Source organism: Cetorhinus maximus, chromosome 34 (assembly GCF_964194155.1).
Source record: "Cetorhinus maximus chromosome 34, sCetMax3.hap1.1, whole genome shotgun sequence".
In the NCBI taxonomy this organism is placed as follows: Eukaryota; Metazoa; Chordata; class Chondrichthyes; order Lamniformes; family Cetorhinidae; genus Cetorhinus; species Cetorhinus maximus.
The window spans coordinates 4,854,677-4,875,065 of NC_135912.1; the positions used below are offsets into that span (position 1 = coordinate 4,854,677).

The 20,389-nt window shown below is 47.2% G+C and overlaps 1 protein-coding gene across 1 annotated transcript in view; it reads right to left on the bottom strand.

The window, feature by feature from the left end:
• Window positions 1-20,389, bottom strand: part of LOC144671695 (chloride channel protein ClC-Kb-like) — a 49,693-nt gene that overhangs the window by 1,697 nt on the left and 27,607 nt on the right. The window contains exons 4-9 of the mRNA XM_078533711.1: window positions 17,993-18,132; window positions 15,955-16,032; window positions 14,345-14,423; window positions 8,356-8,481; window positions 5,744-5,828; window positions 4,986-5,087 (exon numbers count right to left, since the gene is read on the bottom strand). Of these exons, the coding sequence (XP_078389837.1) occupies window positions 4,986-5,087; window positions 5,744-5,828; window positions 8,356-8,481; window positions 14,345-14,423; window positions 15,955-16,032; window positions 17,993-18,132 (610 nt within the window). The remainder of the gene's footprint in view (window positions 1-4,985; window positions 5,088-5,743; window positions 5,829-8,355; window positions 8,482-14,344; window positions 14,424-15,954; window positions 16,033-17,992; window positions 18,133-20,389) is intronic.

Here is a 20,389-nt window from a genome sequence, read left to right on the forward strand (position 1 = left end):
ACACCTCGATCAAATCACCCCTCAACCTCCTTTGCTCCAAAGAGAACAGCCCCGGCTTCTCCAACCCAACCTCATAGCTAAAATCCCTCATCCCTGGAACCATTCTGGTAAATCTCACCCGCACCCTCTCAAGAACCCTCACACCCTCCCTAAAGTGTGGCCCACTCAGAGGATTGCGAATTTTTGGAATTCCGTACTCCTGAGAGCTGTGGACCCTCGGTTGATGAGTTTATTCAAGACATAGATCAATAGATTTTTGGACATGAAGGTGAATCTCAGATATGGGAATGAGACAAGAACGTGAAGTTGAGGTAGATGATCTTACTGAATGGTGGAGCAGGTTCGAAGGGTTGAATGGTTGACTCCTACTCCTATGTTTTATGTTCTTGTGGAGGTGTCATCTTTTGGATGAGACTTTGCAGCTACACCCTCATCCGTTTGCCCAGGTGAATGTGAAATGCTTAATGTCTTATGTGAAAAAACAGTATTTTTATTTCTGCAGTAAGATTCTGTTTGCCGGATTCGTGGCTCTTGTACTGGCGAGTGTAACCTTTCCTCATGGAGTGGGCCAGTACATCGGTTCAAGGGTGAGTAGTGAATATAAGAATGTAGTATCAGAACCTAGTGTCAGATAGAAGCATTAACCAAGTTTGAATCCAGATGCCATAACGTCATGCAAGTTTATCCCCTAGTCCGCCCCAGAACAATTTTCCATCAACCCTCCCTCCTCTCGGTACAGGCACCAATGCTAGTCACGCACAGGATTTGGGGGTGGTGTAGGGAGGTGATGGTGTAGTGATAATATCACTGGACTAGTAATCCAGTGGTTAATGCTCCAGGGGTATGGGTTCAGATCCCACCACAGCAGCTGGTGGAATTAAAACTTCAATTAATCAAATCTGGAATTGAAAGCTAGTCTCGGTAATGGTGGCCACGGATCTATCATTAGTTTTTATTTTAAAAACCCATCTGGTTCACTAATGCCCTTTAGGGAAGGAAATTTGTCTTCCTCACCTGGTCTGGCCTACATGTGACTCCAGACCCACAGCAATGTGGTTGACTCTTAACTGCCCCTCTGACATGGCCGAGCAAGCCACTCAGTTCAAGGGCAATAGGGATGGGTGACAAATGCTGGCCTTGCCAGCATTCCCATCACAGAAATACAAAAAAAGGGACTGTCAGACTTCTCTGTTTGCTCTGCTGTCTTCAAGAATTAAATATTAATCTCCTTGAACAACCCGGGAGATGAGTCACAGAAGCATTTAGAAGAAAATGTGTGCAGTTTTCGTATTCTTTGAATGGTTTTGTTTATTAGCGCCATGAGTATTGAACCAGATGGTGGTGTTCTCATATGTCTGCTGCCCCTTGCCCTTCCAGATGGTCGTGGTTGTGGGTTTGGAAGGTGCTGTCTAAGGAACTGTACTAATGACATCCTTAATTAACAGAGCTACCCCACCACTTTTCCTAGCTTGCTTTGTTTTCGAAAGATCAGGTTCCAGTTTTGGTCACCCTGCAGTAAAATTTGCCGATGATACCAAGGAGAAGTGGCAAACTGTGAGGATGATGCAAATTGCCTGAAACATGACATAGATAGGCAGGCAATGGCATATGGAATGTAATACAGAGAAATGTGAGGTGATGGATTTATAGATTTTGGCAGAAGGGATAGTGAGAGGCAATGTAGCCTTAATGGCACAGCTCTAGGAAGTGTTGTGCAGAAACAAAGGAACCTTGGGGTGCATGTGCATCAATCTTTGAAGGTGGCAGGACATATGAGAACTTGGACTTCATAAGTAGAGGCATTGACTACAACAGCAGGGACGAACTTTATAAAGCTCTGGTTAGGCTCCAACTGGAGTATTGCATCCAGTTCTGGTTGCAACACCTTAGGAAGGATATGAGGGTCCTGGAGAAGATACAGAAGAAATTCTCCCAGACTGGTTCCAGAGAGGGGGGATTTTGGTTACAAAGTTATATTGGAAAAGCTGGGGTTGTTCTCATTAGAGCAAAGGAGATTGGGGGAAATTTGATAGAAGTGTGCAAGATTATGACGGGCTTTGATAAGGTAGACAAGGAAAACCTGTTTCCATTAGCAGATAGTACAAGGACAAGTGGATACAGATTTGGGCACGAGATTTTTTAAAAATTCATTCACGGGATGTGAGCTTCGCTGGCTGGGCCAGCATTTATTGCCCATCCCTAATTGCCCTTGAGAAGATGGTGACAAGCTGCCTTCTTGATCCGCTGCAGTCCATGTGGTGTAGGTACACCCTCAGTGCTGTTAGGAAGGGAGTTCCAAGATTTTGATCCAGAGACAGTGAAGGAACAGCAATATATTTCCAAGTCAGGACGGTGAGTAGCTTGGAGGGGAACTTCCAGGTGATGGTGTTCCCATGTGTCTGCTGCCCTTGTCCTTCCAGATGGTAGTGGTCGTGGGTTTGGAAGGTGCTGTCAAAAGAGCCTTGGTGAATTCCTGCAGTGCATCTTGTAGATGCTACACACTGCTGCTACTGTGCATCGGTGGTGGAGGGAGTGAATGTTTGTGGATGTGGTGTCAATCAAGCGGGCTGCTTTGTCCTGGATGGAGTCGAGCTTCTTGAGTGTTGTGGGAGCTGCACTCATCCAGGCAAGTGGGGAGTATTCCATCACACTCCTGACTTGTGCCTTGTAGATGCCGAGGGAATGCGAGGAAGAACTGTTTTATGCGGCCAGTGGTAATGACCTGGAACTTGCTGCTTATGAGGGTGGTGGAAATGGAGACAATGAATGATTCCAAAAGGAAATTGGATGGACCCTTGAGGGAAATAAACTTGGAAGAATTCATCTGCTTCTCTACTGTTTAATCAAGCCTACCGGTGTCCTCAGGGTGAGATTTCTGCTTAATGCCAAGCTACGCTAAATGATTTTTTAATTATAATTTAATTTTAATTTTTCATTTCTTTATTTTTATTTATTTTAAAAATATTTTATCCTCCACCCCATCACCCCCACAGGCCCCCAACCCCCACCCCCAGAAGGCCATCTGTCACTTGTTTCTATGTTGTGCATTCACAGAGCGCTGAGCACAGAGCCTTCTTCTCCTATTAACACATTTTGCTATCTTACCTTTATGCCACTATCAGCACCTTCTTTAGTCTTTAACACTACCATTAACACTCCCTTTGTCCTGTGTCCATGACATCTTTGTCAATCTCTCCTTAGCTCCCACCTATCCCTGACTTTCTATTTGGTCCACCTGCTCCATCCCCTCTTAAACAGTATAAAATCCATCACATTTCTACTTCTCTTTAGCTCTGGAGAGTCATACAGACTCGCAACGTTAACTCTGTTTCTCTCTCCACAGATGCTGCCAGACCTGCTGAGTTTTTCCAGCATTTACTATTTTTATTATGCTGAATTACTGATCATTTTATGCCACAATGACCTGAATCAAGACTGTCACAAACCCATCTTACGTAGGAGCCACGTAGTTAACTAATAGCCAAGTTGTCTGGGCTGGATTCAAACTTAACTCCCCAAAGGGCAGAGAGACAAGACAAGGCAACAATAAATGCACTGGATGAAGTTGAGTTTGATTCAAAAGACTGCTGATTGTAGAAGGAGAGAAGGTGAAGAGAAAACATGATTTTGAACAGAGAAAGCGTAATGACAATGTTGCCTGTGTCTCAGTAATTCCCACTCTTATCTCTTGATTTAGGAGGTTGTGACTGCAAACCCCACTCCCAGGTATTTGGGCACATAATCCAGGTGTTTCCCAATACTTCAGCATGACTGAGCTGTTCAGAGAGTGGTGAGAAAGTGGAATTGGCAACTGCAGGGAGTGACTGAGGCGAATAGTCTAGATGCATCTAAGGGAAAACTAGATAAATGCATGAGGGAGAATAGAAGAACACAAGAAAGGCATAGGAGCTCATACTGACATGGTGAGAGAAAGTAAGATGGGAGAAGGCTTCAGCATAGACGATTTGGACCAAATGGCCTGTTTCTATGCTGTTAATGCTAAGATAGTTGGCACTTCCAGAATATTCCATTGGCTGTGAAGCACTTTGAGATGTCCCAAGGTTGTGAAAGGCACTCTGTTATCAAATGCAAGCTCTGTCTAAATATTATCTAAAGGGTGAGAGATTGCAGAGCTCTGAGATGCAGATGGATCTGGGTGTCCTAGTGCATGAATTGCAAAAGGCTAGTATGCGGGTACAGCAGGTAATTAGGAAAGTTTATAGAGTGTTGTCATTTACTATGAGGGGAATTGAATATACAAGTAAGGAGGTTATGCTTCAGTTATACAGAGCACTAGTGAGACCACACCTGGAGTACTGTGTACAGTATTGGTCACCTTATTTAGGGAAGGATGTAAATATATTGGAAACAGTTCAGAGAAGGTTTACCAGATGAATACCTGGAATGGGTGGGTTGACTTATGAGAAAAGGTTGGACAGACTAGGCTTGTTCCGCTGGAGTTTAGAAGAGCAAGAGGCAACTTGTTGAAACATATAAAATCCTTAGGGATCTTGACAGAGTGGATTTGGAGAGGATGGTTCCTCTTGTGGGAGAATCTAGTACCAGGGGCCACTGTTTAAAAATAAGGGGGTCGCCCATTTAGGACAGAGATGAGGAGAATTTTTTTCTCTCAGAGGGTCGTGAGTCTTTGGAACTCTCTTTCTTGAAAGGCGGTGGAAGCAGAGTCTTTGTGTATTTTTAAGGCAGAGGTAGATGGATTCTTGATAAGCAAGGGGGTGAAAGGTTATCAGGGGTAGGCGGGAACGTGGAGTTGAGGTTATAGTCAGGTCAGCCATGATCTTATCGAATGGCGGAGCAAGATCTGAGGGCCGAGTGGCCTACTCATGCTCCGAATTCCTATGTTTGTATGTCTTCTTGGTTTCAGCACAAGGGAGGGAAAGGGTTGGCAGAATTGCCCACAAGGAATGATGCCATCTGGCTTTGGCACTGTGTAAATGACCTTGTCTTTTCCCTGGAATACATACTTATCTGCCATGAATTTGGAAATCTTTTTGTGGTTGGTCATAAATATTGTGAGATTCCGGTGGCAAAACAGGTAAACGCAGCACAGACATCCGCAGATGACCCTGGGGAAAGGTTGAGAAAAACAGATTATTCACGGGGGCATGGAAATTTTAGCTTCGTTTTATTTATACCAATTTTCGTGCCAAATTCCTCCTCCATAATAGAAAGATGTCAACCCTCTTTGCAGGGGCAATGCATCCCCAGGGTTTACTCATGTGACCTCAGCCATTCGTGTCAGCTGGCTGTTTAACTGTGGGGGGCATCACAGTTGAGCCCAATCTTGTCGTCCCCCAACTTCCACTCCACCTTGGAGGTTTCTGGGTTCAAGCCCCACTCCAGCGATTTTGATGTGTAATCTACACTCGTGCTCCCATTGCCAGCGCTGAGGGAATGATGCGCTGTCAGAGGCGCTGTCTTTCAGATGAGGCTCAAGGGCCCCATCTGCCCTCTCAGGTGGGTGTAAAGAATCCCGTAGTGCTACTCGATGAAGACCAGGGAGTTCTCCCTGATGCCTGATCCCTCAACTAACAGTAAGAAAGCAGAAAATTTGGTTATTGCTGTTAGTGGAATCTTGCTGTGCACAAATTGGCTGCCATGCTTCCTCACATTACACATTCATTGGCTCCGAAGCGCTTTGGGATGTCCTGCGTTGTGAAAATTGCTATATAAGTGCAAGTCCTTCCTTTCCTTAGAAAGAATGAACATTTTTTTGACTTACCCAAGAATGGCAAAGGAAAGGAACTCTGGCAGGTCAAAGGGGAACTCCACCCTCCAGTTGGTAGTGAAGAGCACAGCCACCGTTTCTGAGGGAGCAATAATGAAGAGTCAGCCAAATGGTCCACTGTATTCAAAGGTCTGAATTTTTCAAGAGTCCCTGCCGACTCTGAGTGCCCCACAGGCATTTCACGCTCCAATGAGCGTCAGTTGGCTGCAGGCGGGACCGCTCCCCCCCCCTCACCTGGGAGGAAGTCCCACCTTAGAGAGCTGTCGGCCAATCTGTGGACTGAAGAGGAAGCGCACGAAGCTGCCTCAGCCTCGGTCCCGAGGCTGGAGGACAAGTTAGGTTTGAGGGCTCCGAGGGCGGGGAGGGTAGGGGAGGCCTGGGGGTACGCAAAGGGGGCAATTGGGATATCAGGGGAGAGGCCGGGAGGTGGGGAGGGGGGGGTGGAGGGAGATCCAGCAGCCACTGGACCTTAAGAAGGGGGGTTGGGGTGCCTGCAATCAGAAGGGAGTTTCTGATAGAGGTCCTCCCGAGCCCCCACCATCCCCCTCCTCCTGCCCGTTCATTTCCGGGTTTCCCCCATGCCAGGTAAATCCTCCCGCCAGCCTACAAATTGAGACTGGGTGGGAAACAGCCCTTAAGTGGCCAGTAATTGGTCACTTAAAGGCCTCAATTGGGGCAAGGGTGGGCATCCTGTCTGAGGCTTTGCCCACCCAGCATAAAATTGCAGTGAGGCCGGTTAGGCGGAACCCAGAGGGAATCCCATTCTTTCAATTTCACACCCCTCCACAGCCTAAAATTCCCCGGTGGAGGAGTGTGAAATTCAGGAGTGTATTTCCTTGGAATTTGATTTCTACTGTCACAGGGGGCACTAGTGCTGCTATAGAAATAATGAGGTCCCTGCTGTTTTCTGAAGGCTAGAAATTCCTTTTGTGTGAGTTGTAGCTAGTCAGGCTTCAGTCAGTGTAAAGCCTTTGTCCATTAAAAAAAATTATAAGGTAGCCAGGATGTTATAGATATCTATATTTTCCTTCATGCCTTCAGGGCATGACAATGCGGTGTAGGTAAACCCACAGTGCTGCTGGGGAGGGAGTTCCAGGATTTTGACTCAGCGACAGTGAAGGAATGGCAATATAGTTCCAAGTCAGGATGGCATGTGGCTTGGAGGGGAACCTGCAGGTAGTGGTGTTCCCATGGGTAGAATTTTGCCCTTGGTGTGCCCGCTCGGCGGGGGCGGGTTGGGGCTGCCGGGAAGCTGACTGCCATCCGCAATCGGCACTGCACCGCGATTTCACGCCGGCGGGCCAATTAAAGCCACCCAACGTGATATGCGAGCGGCAGCGCCGAGCTCTGCCTATGTGGGGTGGGGTGGGGGGAGGAGGAGGGCGATCAGGCCAAGTGTGAACTTAACGCATGCGCGCAAGTGAGTGCTGCATAATCTCCTTAAGGCATGGAGCTGCCTCAGGGAGATGAAGAGCTATGAAAAAATTTTTTAAAAATAAATGTGCAATAAAACTTGTCCCCTCAAGCGACTCTGTCGTATGAGCAGGGACATGTTATTAATCAAGTTTTAAAACTTTTATTTTTATTTGCTTTTGGAAGCCTCATCCCGCCCGTGGATGAGGTTTCCTAAAAAATGTAAAGGCTGCTTGGCCTTTTCGCCAACAGTTAGGGCAGCAAAAAATTTAAGTTAATTGATCACTTAATGGCCTTAATAGGCCTTTTAATTGTTGGCAGGCGCTGCCGGCTCTGGCGTGCGCCCACCGACCGAACTATTGTGCAACTGTGCGTTGGCACTGGTATACTTGGCCGATGTCAATGCACGTCATTTCACGTTCGAGCGGGTCGGGCGCGTGCCCACCTGCCAAGCGAAAATTTCTGCCCCATGTGTCTGCTGCCCTTGTTCTTCTAGGTGCTAGAGGTCACGGGCTTAGAAGGTGCTGTCGAAGGACCCTTGGTGAGTTGCTGCAGTGCACTGCTGTTCCTTCACTGTCGTGGGGTCAAAATCCTGGAACAGCCTGGTGTACCTACACCACATGGACTGCAGCGGCTCAGGAAGGAGGCTCACCACTTTCTCAAGAGCAGTAAGTGGTGACCTTGCCAGCAACACACGTATCCCCGTGAGTGAGGGGAATGAAAGACAGATTTTGACCTTTCCTGTAACTGGGTCAGCAGGGGGAAAATGGCAGTTAAGTAGTGGATTTGTGTAAAACAACCAACACAACTGGATACTTCCTTAGCATTGTTCATGGTGAATAAAGGGAGCAGTGTGTAGGGTGGACTTCAGGAGGCATATAGTGTGTGGGTCTGAGGAGAACTTAAAAAGCCTTCAGGAATTGCAGATTAATCTCCTGCCATCGCAGAAGGAAACAAGTTTAAATTTTCCCATTTTGTTTTGTTTATTCATTATTTAACGATCTGAGATGGAGAAGACAAGATTATTTGCCTCATTGGGATGAGAGGCCCTTGTGATAAGGATTGCGTCCAAGGGTTGACAACCCTCTAGGCCCGAGTCTGAACCTGGGACTTTCCTGAGCCGCACAGCCCAAGAACGTGGCGCAATCTTTCTCGCTTTGTAATAGAAGCATTCAGTAACCTCAGCGCAGTACCGTGTTCATTATTCACCACGGCCAGCACCCGGAACATCAGAGCTGCACACGTCGCGGCAAAGAACCCTCGCCAATAATTCCGCACGGCAAAGTGTGTGGCTGTTGTCTCCACGCTAAACAGGACGCCTGGGGGTGGGGTGGGGAGAAAAGCAATAAGATGGGTCCAGCATTGGAGCGGCTATGAATAATTCAACAGATAACGAAGTGCCCACAATGGCAAGACCAAGTTTTCCTCTTATAGAATAATTATAGACTGGTATAGCACAGATGTAGGCCACTTGGCCCATCGTGTCATGCTGGGTCTTAGGAAGCACTATCCAATTAGTCCCGCTCCTCCCTGCTCTTCCTCCATAGTCCTTTAATTTTTTTTTGCTTTTCTTCAATTATTATCCAATTCCCCTTTTTGAAACTTCCTAATGAATCTGTTTCCACCACCTTTTCAGGTAGCACCTTCTGGATTACAACAACTCACTGAATTTAAAAGGAAAATCCTTTTTGCCCCACTGGCTCTTTCGCCAATCACCTTAACCCTTGTGCCCTCTATTTACCCACCCTTCTGCCACTGGAAACTTTTTTCCTCTTATTTAGTCTATCAAACTCCTTCATGGTTTTAAATCTCCTTCTCTGCTCTGAGGAGAACAATCCCAGATTGTTCTCCTCAATCCAATTCTCCAGTCTCTCCAGGTCAACTGAGGCCCATCATCCCTGGCACCGTTCTGGAAAATCTCCTCCCTACCCTCCCCAAGGCCTTGACATCCTTCCTAAAGTGCAGGGCCCAGGACACAATACTCCATCTGAGGCCTAACCAGTGACTTATAAAAGTTTAACAAACCTCCCTGTTTCTAAACCCTATCCCGCTATTAATAAAACCAAGGATTCCATATGTTTTTACAATGGTCTTCTCAAATCATCCTACCAGCTTCGAAGGCTTGTGTACATACAAATCCCCCGGCTCTCCGTGTTCCTGCACCCCTTTTAAAATTGTACAATTTAGTTTATATTCACCTCTCCTCAATCAATCTTCCTATCAAAATATATCGCTTCACCATTCCCTGCACTGAATTCATCTGCCCATTTCACGAGTCTGTTCCTGTCCTCCTCCTGGTTTACTACATTTCCGAGTTTTGGGCCATCTTTAAACTTTGAAATGATCTCCCCTATGCCCAAGTCCAGTCATTAATATATGTTGGAAAGAGCGGTGGTCCTATACCAACACCTGGGAACACCACTGTGTACTTCCCTCTAGTCAGAGAAACAAACGTTCACCATTTCCCACTGCTTTCTGGGCGGAATCATCCCAGGTTTGCACTAAGTGCGGTGGTGGGCGGTTAAAAAGACGTTTTGGCCGCCAGCCGCGATGGGGGGTTTTGACTCCGTATCGTCCCAAACCTGCCTCTTTATTTATGCACTCCCGGGCTCTCATTCACCCACCACACCATCGCCCTGCTGCTGCATCACGCCGGGCGGTTTATTTAAAGTCTAGCCGCAAGCAAACATCTCAGTGCTTCCAGACCACCACTGCTGCACGGAAGACATGGTCCTGAAACTGAAGAAGACTTCAGCCCCCAGGTTCAGCGATGCGTCCCTCAAGCACCTTTTGGATGCCCGCAAGGATGTCCTCTACCCCCGCTGGAAGGGCAGCAACAGCACTAACCCAGCTTGGGAGGTGGTGGCAGCGGTGGTCAGCCCTGCAAAAAAGGACAGCCACCCTGTGCCACAAGAGGATGAATGATCTCCTCCGTTCCACCAGGGTAAGTCACTCTTCTCATCACCCTCAATTCACACACTCACAAACCCATCTCACATCCACAGGGCTCTCACTCACTGTCGGTTCACAGGACATCACCATTTACTCTCTCACACTCACCGTCATTGTCCTCATCCCGTCCATGGGACCACTCACCACCTACACAGGCCAGGCATACTTATCATCTGGCCTGGCAGGCATTCTGCTTACACTCTCTCCATCTGTATTCATGCAGGACAAGCTGGCACACAACAAGGGCGAGACCGGCGGTGGAATGCCCTAAATCAAGGTCCTCATGGACTTTGAAAACAGAGCCATCCAGCTGGCCGGCGAGGATCTGGACTGTTCCTGTGCTGACGGTGAGGTCGGCAGTGCTCTAGCGAGTGAGAGTCCAGCAGTGCAACATCCATCAGACTGTGAGTGATGTGTCCTGTTTCACAGGACATGCACTAATTATCTCCCCTTGCTTCCGCAGGCACATCTAGGAAACTGCCAACAGAGTCCATGACCCAGGGCCTCCAATCAAGCCCCGAAGAAACCCCTGAAGAGGAATCTGGAGGCACCCACCCTGAAGTCCCGACACAGCGCTCACCCACACCCTCCACCAGCAAAGGGACACTCACCTCGGTGGGACGTGGCTTTAGAATAGCCCCAGGATCACAGTCTGGTGAGCACATTGCACCATCTGATCCACAGCAGGTAGAGGCAGGGACTTCCCAGGTTTCTGGCACTCGGAGGACTCCTGGAGGCCAGAACATTCCTGAGTCCGAGTCATTCGAAGAGCCTCTGGGCTCGGTCATACCTCAGTTGCTGGAGCTGCAAAGGCAAGCTGGGGAACATTGGGAAGAGATGTCTGCTGCACTCTTCATATTGCAAGGCACGATGGAGGAGTTTGTCCGCCTTCAATCTGAGGTGATAGCACCGGCATGCCAATGCAATGAGGTCAACACTGGTAGGATGGCAGCTGCCATAGAGACCTTGGTCCAGGACTTCGCTCCTGCACCGGCTCAACTCCACCATTGATGCCATAGCTGGCCTCCAACAGTGTGTATGTGAGAGAGGTGCGGGGTAGCTCAATCTCACTCCAGCTACCCCTGCTCCTCAAGGAGTCAGCCAGGGCCCCCCGGGCACCCATAGGGAGGAGGATCAGCAGGTGCACATCCCAGGTCCATCCATCCAGGTGACTCCGAGAGTGTTTGGCCCATTCAACTCCCCTCTTCCTGTGACTCAGCAGCTGCAGCCTGTGATGGCTCACCGTGGCTCTTGGGCAGCGTGTGCAGGAGCCTCAGTCGCCCGTTCTTCCTGAGGGTGCTGCTCCTCCCTCTGTGCAGCCAGGGGCCTCAGTCGCTCTCTCCTCAGTCTTCTTCGTGCTCTAGGCCATCAGTCATACAGCTAGTTCACCAGGCTCCATGATCCTGATATACACTCCCTGCAGGATAGAAGAGGGAGACACAGGTTAGCATGGTGTACCAGGAACCTGCCCTGGTTAAGTGTGATGGCCTCTCAACGCTTCCCGGAGAGTGCTGGCCATCACTTGGATGGCCAGAGATTAGTGCGCTACAAGGCTGCCCTGTTAGCCTGAACCATGGGGGAAACTGGTCCACACCAGGATGCTGACATTGTAAGGGGCTGTGAGCGCCTCCACGGCCAGCTTTAGCAAGGAGATTGTACAACGTGGGCAGTCGTCCAACTGTTCTGCAGTCCACTAAAATGCTCAGGAAATTGCAGTCTGTGCCGACAAGCGGGGAACTGGAGCATTTGGTGGCACTTTGATGCCTCTGCGTTGCTTGAGTGGGCAGATAAGCTAGGAGCCCGACCCCAATCATATCAATGGCGGCACCTGAGCTGTCTCAGTTGCAGAGGAAAGGTCGCTTTATACAGGTTTCTCATGTGGCCACTTCCCTCGCCCACCCTGAATGCTTGTGCGCTATGTTCATTGGCAGGGCTGCCCTTGCCCCCACCCCCTGCCACCAGTCACCTCAAAGGCAGGGCTGCCCTTGACCCCAATCCCCAACGCCCCTGAAGCTTAAAGTCCAGGCAACACTGGCGAGCGCTGCACAACGTTACTGTGTACTCACCTCCAAGTTCCCCTCAAAGTGCAGGCCGCCAAGTGAACGTCTTTTATGTGCTGTTGTGAAACTTTGTTGGCGTGCTTTCCCGCTGACGTGGACTGACGATCCAGCGGTTGAGGGGGGACATGATTCCAGTGGGCTGGTCTGATAACGATGTGCTGATGTATGACAATGAGGCTCCTGATGTCTGATGGCAGGAAGTGCAGCCCGCCATCAGCGGGCTGAATGGACAATCGCAAACTGGTTTACCACTGTCATAAAACCGATCGCACAATGTTGTCCACTCGCGACAATGATCACGCCCAACACCAGCGGGCACAGAAAATTCCGCCCTCTGTCTTTTAGCCAATTTTGTGTCTATCATTTTAATCTCATGCACTTTAATATTGCTTACAAGTCTATTACGTGGTACTTTTTCAAACACCTTTTGAAAGTCCATATACACCCCATTAACTGCATGACCTTCATCAACCCTTTCCTTTACCTCATCAACAGGTATTATGATCACTATTCCCCAAATGCTCCCCAACTGCTACATGCTCCACATGCCCCATTTCATAGCCCAGAACTAGATCCGGAAATATAAGCAGAAAATGGCGGTTAAACTCAGCAGGTCTGGCAGCATCTGTGGAGAGAGAAACAGTTAATGTTTCGAATTCATTATGACCCTCCTTTAGAACTGGAACTAGAACTAGATCCAGCACCGATTCCTTCCTTGTAGGTTGGGAAACACATTGATCAAGAAAGTTCTTTTGTACATATTTCAAGAATTGCTCCTCCTCTTTGCCCTTTACACTGTTACTATCACAGAATACACTTTTGCTTCTTTTGCCAATTACCTTAAATCTGTGTCCTCTCATTCTCGATCCTTCCACCAATGGGAACAGTTTCTCCCTCTCTACTCTGTCCAGACTCCTCATGGTTTTGAACGCTTCAATCAAATCCCCTCTCAACCTTCCCTTCAAGGAAAAAAAAACGCAAATTCTCCAATCTTACTTCATAACTGAAGTTCCTCATCCCTGGAACCATTCTCGTAAACATCTTCTGTACTCTCTCCAATGCCTTCACATCCTTCCTAAAATGCGGCACCCAGAACTGTACTGAGGTCTAACCAGTGTCTTATACAAGTTCAACATAACCCCCTTGCACTTGTACTCTATGCCCTGATTAATAAAGCCTATTTTGCTATATGCTTTATTAACCGTGCTCTCAACCTGTCCTGCCACCTTTAATGATTTATGCACACATGCACCCAGGTCCCTCTGCTCCTGCACACACTTTGGAGTTTTATTGTCTCTCTATGATCTTCGTACCAAAATATATCACCCGACATTTCTTTGCATTGAACTTCATCTGCCACCTATCTGCCCATTCCACTAACTTGTCTATGTCCTTTTGAAGTTCTACACTGTCCTCCTCACAGCTCACAATGCTTTCAAGTTTCGTATTGTCCGCGAATTTTGAAATTGTTCCCTGTATACCAAGGTTTAGATCATTAATGTGTATCAGGAAAAGCAAGGGTCCCAATACCAACCCCTGGGGAACTCCACTACAAACCTTCCTCCAGCCCGAAAAACATTAACCGCTACTCTGTTTCCTGTCATTGAGCCAATTTTGTATCCGTGTTGCTACTGTCCCTTTTATTCCATGAATGGCCTCCAGTTTCGCTCTTCCCCACAGTGGGATCATCCTCTCCCGATCCACTCCATCAAAACCTTTCATCATTTTAAAGACTGATATTTTGTCACCCATCTAGCCTTAGCTTATGAAAAGAAAAGATACCCAGTCTGTTCACCCTTTCCTGACAGGTGTAACCTCGCACTCTGGTATCATTCTTGTAAATCCCTTTTTTGCCCCCTATTCCATGCCTCGATATTCTTTTTATATTATGGCAACCAGTGCTCCAAGCGTGGTCCAAAGCGAGGTTCGATACAAGCTTAGCATAATGTTTTTAATTCTATCCCTGTATTGCCTGGTTTGCTTTTCATGACCTGTGTCATGACTGGTAGCGATTTAAGTATTCGTTCTCCCAGATCCCTTTTGTAACCCATTTAAATTCTCATTTTTCAAACATTAAGAGACCTCCTTACTCTTTATTTTTTTCTTTAAGGAGCAGATTCTTCAAAACGGGTTGGGAGGGAAAGGAGGAAGCAAGACAGAAGGCCCTTACCTCCGACAGGTGCCACAAAGCAACAAGCAACACCCACCGCCGCACCAGCGATCAGCATTTCATACTTGCGCCCTTTATTCTGTGTGGAGGACAAGAAGAAAAGTCATTGGCCACCGCACAGCCTAGGAACTGGAGGAGGCCATTCAGCCCCTTGAGCCTGTACTGCCTTTTGAGGCCAGGGCTGCTCTGCCAGCTAACTTCACCCGCCATAGCCCCATACCCCTGAACACCTTCGGTTAGCCAAAATCTAACATTTAGATTTAAAATTGGCAATTGACCCAGCATCATGCGCCATTTGTAGGAGAGAGAGTTCCAAATTTCTCCCACCCTTTGTGTGTGGAAGTGTTTCCTAATTTCACTCCTGAATGGTCTGTCTCTAACTTTCAGATTCTGCCCCCTATTCCCAGTCTCTCCAACTGGCGGACATTGTTTCTCTCTATCGACCCTATCTGTTCCTCTTAATATCCTGAAAACTTAAATCAAATCACCCCCTTAACCTTCTAAATTCCAGGGAAGACAACCCTAGTTTGTGTGATCTCTCCTCATAATTTAACCCTTGGTGTCCAGGTATCCATTCTGGTAAATCTACACTGCGCTCCCTCCAAGCTCAGCATATCCTTCCTGGGGTCTGGTGCCCAGAACTGCTCACAGTAACTCCCGGTGTGGTCTAACCAGGACTTTGACTTCTACACTCTTGTATTCTTGTCCTCCAGATATAAAGGCCAAATGTTTTGGTTATTTCCTGTACCTGTTCATGACATTTTAATGATCTATGTACCTAGACCGCCACTGTTTCTAGCTTTTCCATTTTAGGGGACGGGGTCACATTTGCCTGCATTTAATAATGGACATACATATGAACATACGAATTAGGAGCAGGAGTAGGCCATTCAGCCTCTCGAGCCTGCTCCGCCATTCAATGAGGTCGTGGCTGATCTGATTGTCACCGCTTCACATTCCCGCCTACCCCGGATAACCTTTCACCCCCTTGCTTACCAAGAATCTATCTAGCGCTGCCGTAAAAATATTCAAAGACTCTGCTTCCACCGCCTTTTGAGGAAGGGAGTTCCAAAGACTCACAGCCCTCTGAGAGAAAAAATTTCTCCTCATCTCTGTCCTAAATGGGCGACCCCCTATTTTTAAATAACAAGACATCATGTGAGACACTTAACAGCGGTCAGAGGGCAAAACCAGCCAGTGGACAATGAAACGGCTGTTTGAGGGATGTTTGTCAGGTAGGATATCAGGAAAGCTCCCTACTTCTCTTTGACTAGTGTCACGGGATCTTTAGATCTACCTGAGCAGATAGATGGGACCTTGGTTGAACATGTCGGACGAAAGGTTCGGTGAAGCACTCTTTCAGCGCGCTGGGAGTATCCAGCTGGATTATGTGCTCACGACTCTGGACCCATTGCAGTCCAGCACAATGGGGTCAATGGGAAATCTCTTGGGATTCTTTGGCATGGGATTGAATTGAGAGTAGTTTGGACCATTGGGATTCCATACAACTTATGTGACGGAGGAAAGGTTTATTCGAGTGCAAGAGTCTGTGCCTTGAATTGGCTATGTCTGAATCTGCTGCAGGGCTAATATTGCTCAGTACAACTTACCTCTTTGGTGCCTGCGAATTTGACCATAACTTTTCCTAGCAGAGTGGCGAGGATGGTTGCCATGTGTACGAAGGGACCCTGCAAACATGAAGAAGAAGCCATTAAGAGCAACATCAGCACCCCTGGATTATAAAGGCAGCTTCAGCACAATGAGAATGGCAGATGTCAGGTGAGGAGGTGGGTGGAGGCGCTGGAGGTGTGGACAGTAAAGAAACACCATTAATGAGTTTACTTCTCTGCCAATGACCCTTTCTTGCTCTGTCCTCCTCACTGTGTGCTGCATTATTCTATGCACAAAGGCAACAGCTTTCACTGGATGTGGGCGTCGCTGGCAAGGCCAGCATTTGTTGCCCATCCCTAATTGCCCTTAAGCTGAGTGGCCTGCTCTGCCATTTCAGAGGGTCAACCACATTGCTGTGGGTCTGGAGTCACATGTGTGCCAGACCAGGTAAGGATGGCAGATTTCCTTCCCTAAAAGGGACAATAATGAACCAGATGGTTTTTTTTTAACAGATATCAACAAAAGTTTTATGGTCACTATTACTGAGATTAGCTTTCAATTCTAGATTTATTGATTGATTTTAAATTCCACCAGCTGCAGTGTTGGTATTTGAACCCATGTCCCCAGAGCATTAACCTTGGTCTCTGGATTAGTAACCCAGTGACATTTCTACTACACCACCATCTCTCTTGTTTTAGTATAGTAATAACATCCTAAAGTGCTTCACAGGGGTGATCATCGAACAGAATTTAAAACCAAACCACATAAGGAGATAGAAATGAACACTGGTGTATGTCTCTCACCTAATGCCTTCTCCCCGTAAACCCTGCACATGCTTCCTTCACAGGTAACAGTTTAATTCCCTTTTGAATCCCTTGATTGATCCTGCCACACTCTCAGGCAGTGCATTCGGGACCTTAAACCACTCACTGTCTCTCCTCATGCCTCCATTGCTTCTTTTGCCAATCGCCTTAAATCTGTGCCCTCTCGTTCTTGATCCTTTCGCCAAGGGAGGAAGAATTCCTCCCTTTCTACTCGGTCCAGACCCCTCATGATTTTGAACACCTCTATCAAATCTCATCTCTTTTATTTCTTTTCTTTTTGCATTTTTGTTATTTTACCTAAAATTGATTGTAAAACTTGCCTTAATTCAGCCTTTGACTATGATGGGGATTAACTTTAGTAAACCATTAATTGAACCAATAATACATTAGGACAGGTGACCAAAAGCTTGGGCAAACAGGTGGATTTTTTTTTAGCAAATTGAGCCCACAATCTCTCAGATTCACCATGCCACCCCTAGTTAGTCACCACTTGAGATGCAAGACCGACTTTACAAATGCCCACTGCTGGCAAGGGATCAAGTGGGCTGCTTTGTCCTGGATGGTGTTGAGCGTCTTGAGTGTTGTGGGAGCTGCACCCATCCAGGCAAGTGGGGAGAATTCCATCACATGACTTGTGCCTTGTAGATGGTGGACAGGCTTTGGGGAGTCAAAAGGTGAGATACTCACTGCAGGATTCCTAGCCTCTGACCTGTTCGTGTAGCCACAGTATTTATATGGCTGGTCCAGTTCAGTTATGGTCAATAGCAATCAATGGATGAAGGGCAGGGAATACAAACCAATACAGTAATCTCAGTAAGGTAGTGAAAACCCCACAACACAACAGACCACTCCCTCCACTCACTGGAATGATAGTCTGGACTTCGTTGTCAATTCGATCCCGAGCCAATTAGTGAAGTATTAAATGACATAATACTTTTCATGATAATGGGTTTATTTACAGAATACAGAATTACATATGTCTGCTTCCTACCTACTACCCACCTCCCATGCCTCAGCAGTCTCTCTTTGTAACTCTTTTCGAGTAAATTCTTTCGAGTTATCAACAGTCACAGATTGCAACTCTTTCGAGTACAATCACAGTTCTTGGTTTCCAGGAGTGAGTCTCTCTTTGTAGGTGCTCTAGGTACTTAATTGAATAATGCCCTTCACCAGTAAATCTTAACACTATAATTAACACACCATTACCACTTACCACTTTTCCCAAGAAAATAGTACTTCCAGCTGCCAGAGTGCAAATGACACCAATGAGTTTTGCTACAAAGGTCCTGAAGGTGAAGAACTCATCCAGCACCACGCCTCGCAAGGTAACCTTCAACTCAGGAATACCGGACCCTGGCACAGGAACAGGAGACAGTGAACCAAAAACAGATTCCAGTATTGCAGAAAGAAGCAACATTGATGCTGTGTACACAAAACAATCTGTTAACTTGATAAGTATCTAACTGTGGTGGGGGGTGGGGAGAAAAATACATTCTGACATGTACACAAATTGCATCCTTTTTGGTTTGCCGTTAAGCTTGCTTTTTTTGCTGAGATACTAGGCTACAGATGATATTAAGAGCTATTACCTCAAAGACCCATTACAACAGTTCATGGGGCAATATCCACCATGATACTGAAGTACAAAGACTTATCGGGAAAGGTTGAACAGGCTGTGGCTTCTTTACTCTAGAAAAGATTGGGATGCGCTGATAAAGATCTTTAAGATTATGAAGGTTTTCGATAGGGTAGATGTGGGGGAAATGTTCCCACTTGTGGGGGGGGTGGGGGGTGGGGGGCGGGGGGGTGGGAGTCGAAAACCTGTGGTCATAAATATATGACCACATAATTCAATCGTGAATTCAGGAGAAACGTCTTTACCCAGAGAGTGGTGAGAATGCAGAACTCACTACCACAGGGAGTGGTTGAAGGGAATAGTATAGATGTATTTAAGGGTAAGCTGGATAAACACATGAGGGAGAAGGGAATAGAAGGTTACGATGAGAGATTTAGATGAGGAAAGATGGGAGGAGGCTTGAGTGGAGCAGAAACACCAGCACGAGCTGGTTGGGGCGATTTTGTTTCATTCTTTCACAGGATGTGGGTGTCGCTGGCAAGGCCAGCATTTATTGCCCATCTCTGATTGCCCTCGAGAAGGTGGTGGCCTTCTTGAACCGCTGCAGTCCATGTGATGTAGGTACATCCACAGTACTGTTAGGGGGTGGAGTTCCAGGATTTTGACCCAGTGGCAGTGAAGGAACGGTGATATACTTCCAAGTCAGGATGGTGACTTGGAGCGGAACTTCCAGGTGGTGGTGTTCCCATACGTCTGCTGCCCTTGTCCTTCTATGTGGTAGGAGTTGTGGTTTTGAAAGGAGCTGTTGAAGGAGCTTTGGTGAATTACTGCAGTGCATCTTATAGATGGTACACACTGCTATCACTGTGCATCAGTGGTGGAGAGAGTAGATGTTGAAGATAGTGGAAGGGAGTGCCAATCAAGTGGGCTGAAGTTTCGAAAACAAAACAAAAATAACTGGAAAAACTCAGCAGGTCTGACAGCATCTGCGGAGAGGAACACAGTTGACGTTTCGAGACCGTATGACTCTTCATCAGAACTAAGGAAATATAGAAATGAGGTGAAATATAAGCTGGTTGAGGGGGGTGGGACAGGTAGAACTGGATAGAGGGCCAGTGATAGGTGGAGGCAAAGAAGAGATTGCCGAAGATGTCATAGACAAAAGGACAAAGGGGTGTTGACGGTGGTGATATTATCTAAGGAATGTGCTAATGGGGACATTAAGGGTAGCAAGCAGGACAAGCAAGTGACAGATAGCCCTAGTGGGGGTGGGGTGGGGGGAAGTTTCTCCTGAATTCACGATTGGATTGATTAGTGACTATCCTATATTTATGACCATTTTGTCCTGGATGGTGTCAAGCTTCTTGAGTGTTGTTGGAGCTGCACTCATCCAGGCAAGTGGAGAGTATTCCATCGCCTCCTGACTTGTGCCTTGTAGATTGTGGACAGGCTTTGGGGAGTCAGGAGGTGAGTTACTCGTAAAGATCTTGAGATAGAAACAGTTATATATTCAGCCAGAGACACTTAGAAATTGAACTGCGTGGGCTGTTAAACGTGGATCCTTCATTATCTCTTCCTAGCCTCAAGTGGACAAAGCGCACAATGCAATTTTCAATGCACTACACTACTCGGCCCCAAATATCCAGCCTCTGACCTGCTCTTGTACCCACAGTATTTATATGGCTAGTCCAGATCAGTTTCTGGTCAATGGCAATCCCCAGGATGTTGATAGGGGGGAGGTTCAGTGATGGTAATGCCATTGAACATCAAGGGTTAGATGGTTAGCTTCTCTCTTGCTGGAAATGGTCATTGCCTGGCACTTGTGTGGCAAAAATGTTCCTTGCCACTTATCAGCCCAAGCCTGAATGTTGTACAGGTCTTCCTGCATATCAGCACAGACTGCTTCAGCATCTGAGGAGTTGCAAATGGTGCTGAACACTGAGCAACCATCAGCAAACATCCCCACTTTTGACCTTATGATGGAAGGAAGGACATTGATGAAGCAGCTACAGATGGTCATGTCTGCTAGAAAAG